Source organism: Phaethon lepturus, unplaced genomic scaffold (assembly GCF_000687285.1).
Source record: "Phaethon lepturus isolate BGI_N335 unplaced genomic scaffold, ASM68728v1 scaffold29595, whole genome shotgun sequence".
In the NCBI taxonomy this organism is placed as follows: Eukaryota; Metazoa; Chordata; class Aves; order Phaethontiformes; family Phaethontidae; genus Phaethon; species Phaethon lepturus.
Window position 1 is genome coordinate 25908 of NW_010541685.1, and position 6499 is coordinate 32406.

General features: G+C 39.6%; 1 protein-coding gene across 1 annotated transcript in view; it reads left to right on the forward strand.

Moving 5' to 3' along the window:
* The window catches only part of LOC104621348 (ubiquitin carboxyl-terminal hydrolase 12-like), a 13006-nt gene extending 8479 nt beyond the window's left edge, over positions 1–4527 (forward strand). The window contains exon 7 of the mRNA XM_010287806.1: positions 3371–4527. Coding sequence (XP_010286108.1) covers positions 3371–3472 — 102 coding nt within the window. The 3' untranslated portion in view covers positions 3473–4527. The remainder of the gene's footprint in view (positions 1–3370) is intronic.
* Positions 4528–6499: the final 1972 nt, after the last annotated feature.

A 6499-nucleotide genomic window follows, 5' to 3' on the forward strand; every position in this document is an offset into this window, starting at 1 on the left:
GATCTCTTCGCTGACTATCCATTGTAGCTGCTCCTGCCTTCAAAGTGGGCGATGAACATGAAGCTTACATCTCCCCTCCCTCTGTCTAGGAAGTACCATCCTTTCTCTTTCCTCAACCTTCCAGAACTCACCAGAATTTCTGGCGATTTGGTGATGAAGGAGAACAGGATAGCGGAGACTGCTCTTCCTCTGCTGATGCTACAGGCTGCTGGAAGAAGTAGCTGCAGTTTTACTCATCTGTTCTCTCCCTCCCCACTTAGTCATCAGCTCTTGAGAATTAGTTCCTTACTAGTGCTGTAGGCTGTTCACTGAAAAAGTGAAGTAAAGCCCCAAATGCTTTTGTCAGTTCCATCTGCCGCCTAAAGAGATTTAAATATCTTTTCCAAACTTGACCCAGTACTATTTTCAAACTGCTTGTGATTGGCCATAAGGTGACACCACAGGAAATAGTTTGCTGTGTATGACATTGCAGAGGTTGTCCGCAAAAACGGAGTGGCAAAAAAACCCCAAAGCCCCAAATCTCCTAAAATGTGACTTCTGCTTAAGTTTCTGGTTTTAGGGCTAACCACAGGAGCCTTCTGCTCTTCAGAGACTCTTAAGAATGTGATTTTTTTGTTTGTTTGTTTTTTTAAAATCTTTGGAGACTTAACGCTCTAGGTGTGAACTGGCTACCTAACAAAATGGGTATTAGTCAGCAGACTTAAGATGAGTCCAAAGCCCTTATACCTGTATAGAGATATTGCAACTGAAAGAGAACACAGGAGAAAGCTTTTTCCCTTTAAATACAGTTAAAAAGCTTTGTTGCATTTTTGGCAAGTGATATGAATTAATAGCTCCGAACTGTTAATAGGAAGTAGTTTATCCTTATTGCCCACTAAATGTCAGAAGTGGTGAAGTCATATTTATTTATCTATTTGGATTTGGGTGGAAGGCCAACTTTCAATTAAATCGAAGATAGATGATAATCAAACATACTACAGCATATGTGAAAAGCAACTGCATCAAATCCGGGAGGCAGATCAGTCCAAATGAGATACTGTGCCAAGCAAAATTAATTGAGAACCCTGAGTAAATGATCTCTGGCTAGTTTGACATGTTGTCATTAGAGCAGCTAAGTGATACAACACAGTGACAATGTTTATCTGAAACAGAGAGGGCGGGGAAGTGTAAAGTTTCCATCCAGGGAGTTCTCCAAATTGAGAAAAGAGGGAGAATGATTGTCTGTCTTTGCTTAAATACTTCTTCAGAGATTTGCAGCATTCAGTTAAATGCTATGAATGGTATGCAAGGAAAGGATTTGGCTTGGGGAACCAGAATAGTTGTCTGGAAATGAGCAAAGGATATTTAAGCGCAGTTAACAGGAAAAATAATCTTAATGCCAGGTGAGGCTGCAGAATCCTAAAAGTAGTTGTGAAACCATAACTGGTTGTTACTCTAAAGCTGCAACTGGGTGAAACTTTGCTGTCCACAATATGTGTGGCCAACTAAGGACGGGAAGAATAGAGTGTGTACAATCCTCTTTCAGTTCCACTGTAGTTTCTGCAGATAGTGAAATTAAAAAAGGAAGTCAGTTTTGCCATGATACAACTAAAAATATCTGTAGGATGAATTAATCTATATCAAATGCTTGAGTTGCATTCAGAGCGAGTAGTGGAAATAGACTTGATTGCATGGCAAGTTAGCTGGCACTTAAAACATGTTTGAGTTGTCTGCTAAATATATTACAAGGACTGGAGAATGTTCTTTTGCTGTTTTTCTGTTAAAATGTCTATCTAACAGTTTGTAGTAGACATTATGATAATAAATTGTGTGAAAATGCAAAAGCCCCCATTATGGTATTTCAGCTTCTCTGAAGTGCTTGAATGGAGAAGAGAGGAAGACAATACATGTGTTTGGGTGTTCCCCCCCCCCCCCCCTTTTTTTTTTTTTAACAGAAAGTGTTTAATAAAACCATTCAAGGGGGAATTTCAGCAGCTGTATCCTGCAGTTGATGCATCTTCTGGAAGCTTACTGTGTTTTTCTTGTGCTTCAAAAAGGCTGGGAAAAGGATGGCCTAAACTTGCAGGTTGTTTGGCAGTGCCACTTAGAGAAACCAGTGCTTTTGTGTTTGCTGGTGATGCTAAAGTCTGTTCAGCACACTGCCAAATGGATTCGATCGCTGAGGAGCCTCCTGGATGAGTGTCATAGGGTGGTCCCTTTCTTTTAAAATGTAAGCACATGTTGGTCTCTGCTACTCCTTACCATGATCAAAGCAGGTCTTCAACCCAGAGCCTCTTGTATTCTGCACGTTTCTTTGCTTCCTCAACTTTATTCCTTGGGGAATAAGGGAGAACTTTAGGCTAGTCTCCATTTGGTCCTCCACAACAAATTCAGGCTACTTCAGCCTCTCATCTCTGTGGATCCAGAGGCCTAAAGGTATTTTAAAATAATAAAACAGAATGGAGTGCTGAGCAACACAGGTCATTGGGAGTGTTTTATTTCAGTGTTTCAGTCTCTATGCTTGCTGACTGCTGATTCAAGTTCAGTGACGTGAAGCCAATAGTTCTCAGGAGTGGGATGAAGATTGTAGAACTTGCATCTTTAAAAGCAGTTTAAAATGCCCTACAGGCCTTGCTGGTTGGAGTATAAAATGAAAAACTGCTTTTCTGCACATAGTTCACAACTTTAAATGTAAGGAAACCATTTAATTCTATTCATATGGCAAATAAATTATTTCTCTTAAAACACAGAGCTTGTGATAATATTCCAGTAGGCATTGTACCAGCAAATCCTAAGGAAGGAAAGCTCTCATAAGACCAGAGGATCGCAGTTGGGTGAGATCCACAGATTTCATGGTATAATTGCCAGTAGCACTTGCAGGACTTCCCTACGTAAGAAGGTCACAAGAACTTTAAAATCTGGAGTTATTTTAGCTAAATGTGAAGTCTGCTCAAGATGGTCCTTCTGTACTCCCAATTGTACAAAAATCTCCTTTGCTGTTCAGTGACTGCATTTTTCATTTACATTACAAACCTATAGTCAGGAAAGGTAACGCCAATGTAAATGAGAAAGCAAATATAAAAATGCCATGTACTCTTAAGGATATATTTTCATAGATTCCTTTTTTATAGTCCAGCTTAAGAGTGCAGCATTTCTGAGAGGTTTATTATTTCATCTTGATTTCCTTTTTTTTCAGTAGTGAATAAGGTTTTAAGTGGAAAAAATGTTTTGTTGTATTTGGTTGGATTCAGTGATATTGACATATCATTGTATTAATACTGCGTGGCTTTCCAGCATCACCCCAAGAACTGAAAATAATGTTTTGTCTGGGAAAAGGGTTCTTAGGGTGGTGTTTTGACTGAGGCTAATTATAACTCTTGTTAATTTTCAGAAAATTGATGCCCAGGCCATTGAAGAATTCTATGGGTTAACATCAGACATTTCCAAAAACTCAGAATCTGGATATATCCTCTTCTACCAGTCAAGAGACTAAGACAAAAGATACATGTATACAAACAGAAGAAAAAAGGGATCAAGATATGTCCAAATGGAACATATTTGTGACAGCAGAAGCAGTTCCACATTGTTGCTGTAGGACCAGGACAGATCCAGCAGGGCGAAGAGAGGTTTCTCCCTGCCGTTTCGTGGAGGATTAGTGCTGACTGCCGTAACAAGAAGAGCTTTTGTTCCAGTTTTCTTTCTGGGCTTTTTTTTACGTGCTATCTTCCAAAATCTGTGTTACCTCTACTTGAAACCTGGCTGCTTATTTGTTCATGAACTGAAGAAGAGATTTAAAAGTAGCATTGTAGAATTTTTACCATTTAATGTTGGCCTGAGGCTATACCTTGGTTTCTACCATCGTCGTTTTTCTGTATTTTAGCAGAATGATTTCAATATTCAGTGTCAGCTGAAGGCATATTTTAGGATATGAACAGCAGCTGGTTGCTGGATATTTTTGGTGACTCAGACTTGAGAAGCAGTACAAAGCTAAGACATATTGGAAATGTCAAGTCTGTAATTTTTATAAAAAAAAACAGACAAAAAACTCTCTCTGCAGCGTTGTAGATTTCCCCATTATGCATTATCTTGGTTTTTAGATAACACTAACAGCACTGCTTCTTTTCATATTTTTATTTTTACTGTTCTGTTTCTTCTTCAGAAGGTATGGAACTCTGTCCGTATTCAGCCTAGGCTATTGTGCATTTTTCCTTTGAAGCAGAAATTTTCACTCAAAGCCACATTGCTGCAGATTTAAGGGGAGCAGAAAAGCAGTTACCTTTTGAAGAATATGTCTGGCAACCAGTTGCTGTAGAAAATTTGAAGTTACAGCGTTTCTTGGAGCTATTGCGTAAACCAAAAGTGCCCTCACTCTGAAACAGGATCTGTTCAGCGTTTCACTCAGTACATAGTAAACTGATGCAACTAGCATTTTGAATCTATGCTAACACACAAACAGCACTAATTGTGAAGGGTTAACCAAGGGAAGCATTATTTATGTAACTAATCCAGTTGTTCTTAGTCTTCAAGATAATGAACATGTAGGAAGGAAAACAAACCAACCAACCCAGACATCACCTTGCTAAGTGTTCCTCATCATCTGTTGGTAATGTTTTCTATCAATCTGGGAATCATAAAGTGCCCACCCCCACCCCAAAAAAATGCTTCTGATTGTTTTACCTCAATAGGCCTTGCTTAACAGGGGAAATTGTTAGTCTTTTGAAGACTGAAATTAAGTAATTATCCGTTACGCGTGTATATATTATAATCTCAAGGATAACTAGAAAGAAAAGACTAAGGAAGTTTGTAAGAAATCTCAGAAAATCTTACGTAATTTTCTTTTTGGAAAGTCCTGTTGCCGTGCCAAAGCTTGTCGCAGCTGGCTCTAAACTAGCAGTGGAAATGAGTATTTTCCTTTCTTCATCTCGTTGGGTAACACAAGAGCTGTCCTCTGTGTGGTTGTTCCCAGCACAGCCGTTCATGGTATATACCAGTGATTGTTGTTCTTGAGGACATTTAACTTATGCAATTCTATGGCTTGTACAGGATATAAAATATTTTACCAAAATATTGTCCTCAGGAAAACAGCATTTCACCAACAGTTTCTTGTGGTGGCTGTATGTATCTGTTTCTTCTTACCATGACCAGAAACGTAATGCTAGCAATTAACTCCTGTCTTCAAAATGCAAGTTAATCATTACCGTTGTGTTCCAGCTGGGTACAGGTTCCATTCTCCCGGCACATCTCCTCTTCCAGAAGATAAAATATGGACGTTGGGTTTTTTAATTATTTTTTATTATACAACGTACTGTCATTTTAAGAGACGTATTCAATAACAGCAAACGTTCTTGTCATCTTGTTCCTATTGTGTGAAAATTGTTCCTGGCTAAGAGTCTTCTCCCCTTGTTCACACACAAGCTGTGAGTCCTCTCCTGGTGGCGCTACCAGAAGCCTGTCATCACCAAGTCTTGCAAAAAAGAAAAAAAAAAAAAGAGAGCACTGAGTTAAAAATAGTCTAAACAGTAAATACAAAAACTAATGTAGTACACTAGACATGTATTTTGTATATCTGGCGATACATTTTTACAAATAAAATACCTGACTGAGAGATAATATTGAGAGATATATACTATAGATTAAAAACTGTTAAAAGTGCACTTTTGCTACAGATTTATAAGGAGACTAAAAGGAATTAAATTGGAAGAGAATGGTGTGATGTTACTTCTGTATAATAAATGACCCCACCTGTCTCCAATAAAGGTCATGTATGATCGAATGCACATGGCCCAAATGCTTTTCCTTGAATTCCAGTCGGAGGCAGAAGGAAGAGTAGTTGGTCAGCCGCTCGCTCTCCTTGGCGTCTCCCTCCGTGCCGCTGGCGGAGGGGTTCTGACCGCTCTACCTACACACATCTAGCCTGCGCGTGAGCGGTTTAAACCAAGAGAAGGGAATAATTCGGCGTCACAGGTCATAACTGATGTGCCGGTAAACCGAGGAGAGGTTACGCAGAGCCTTTTCCCCTGACACCCATCCCAGTGCTGGTGTTCCTTAATCTGGTCGTCATCCCCTGTAGCTCTGCCGTTGCCTTCCCCTGTGATTTCCTTTTTCCTTCTCCCTCTTTCACCCCTTGCTGTCAGACTCCCGAAGATGCTGTTGGATATATTATCTGGCTGATGTGGAACAGAGACGTTTAAAAGCAAAAATAGTACCGTATGCTTGGAGATTTTCAGGTTCATTGTGGGGCAGGTCTTCGTTTCTGCGTCGTTCACTGCAGTTCACTTTAATATGGGGAAAATCCGATCGTTCTGATGATCCTGCTCCAGTGAGTAGGAATTCACGGGACTAGGTCAGAACGCAGCAGAAGCAAATGAGATTTGAAAATGACAACTGCTCTGTAAAAACACATTTTAAATCCAAAATACCGTCTGGTCCTTGTCCTGCTGGGTCACATGTTAGCAATAAATAAATGGAGCTAATTTTAACTCTAGTGAATGTGAGTTTGACTTTCAGTCACGGGGGAAAG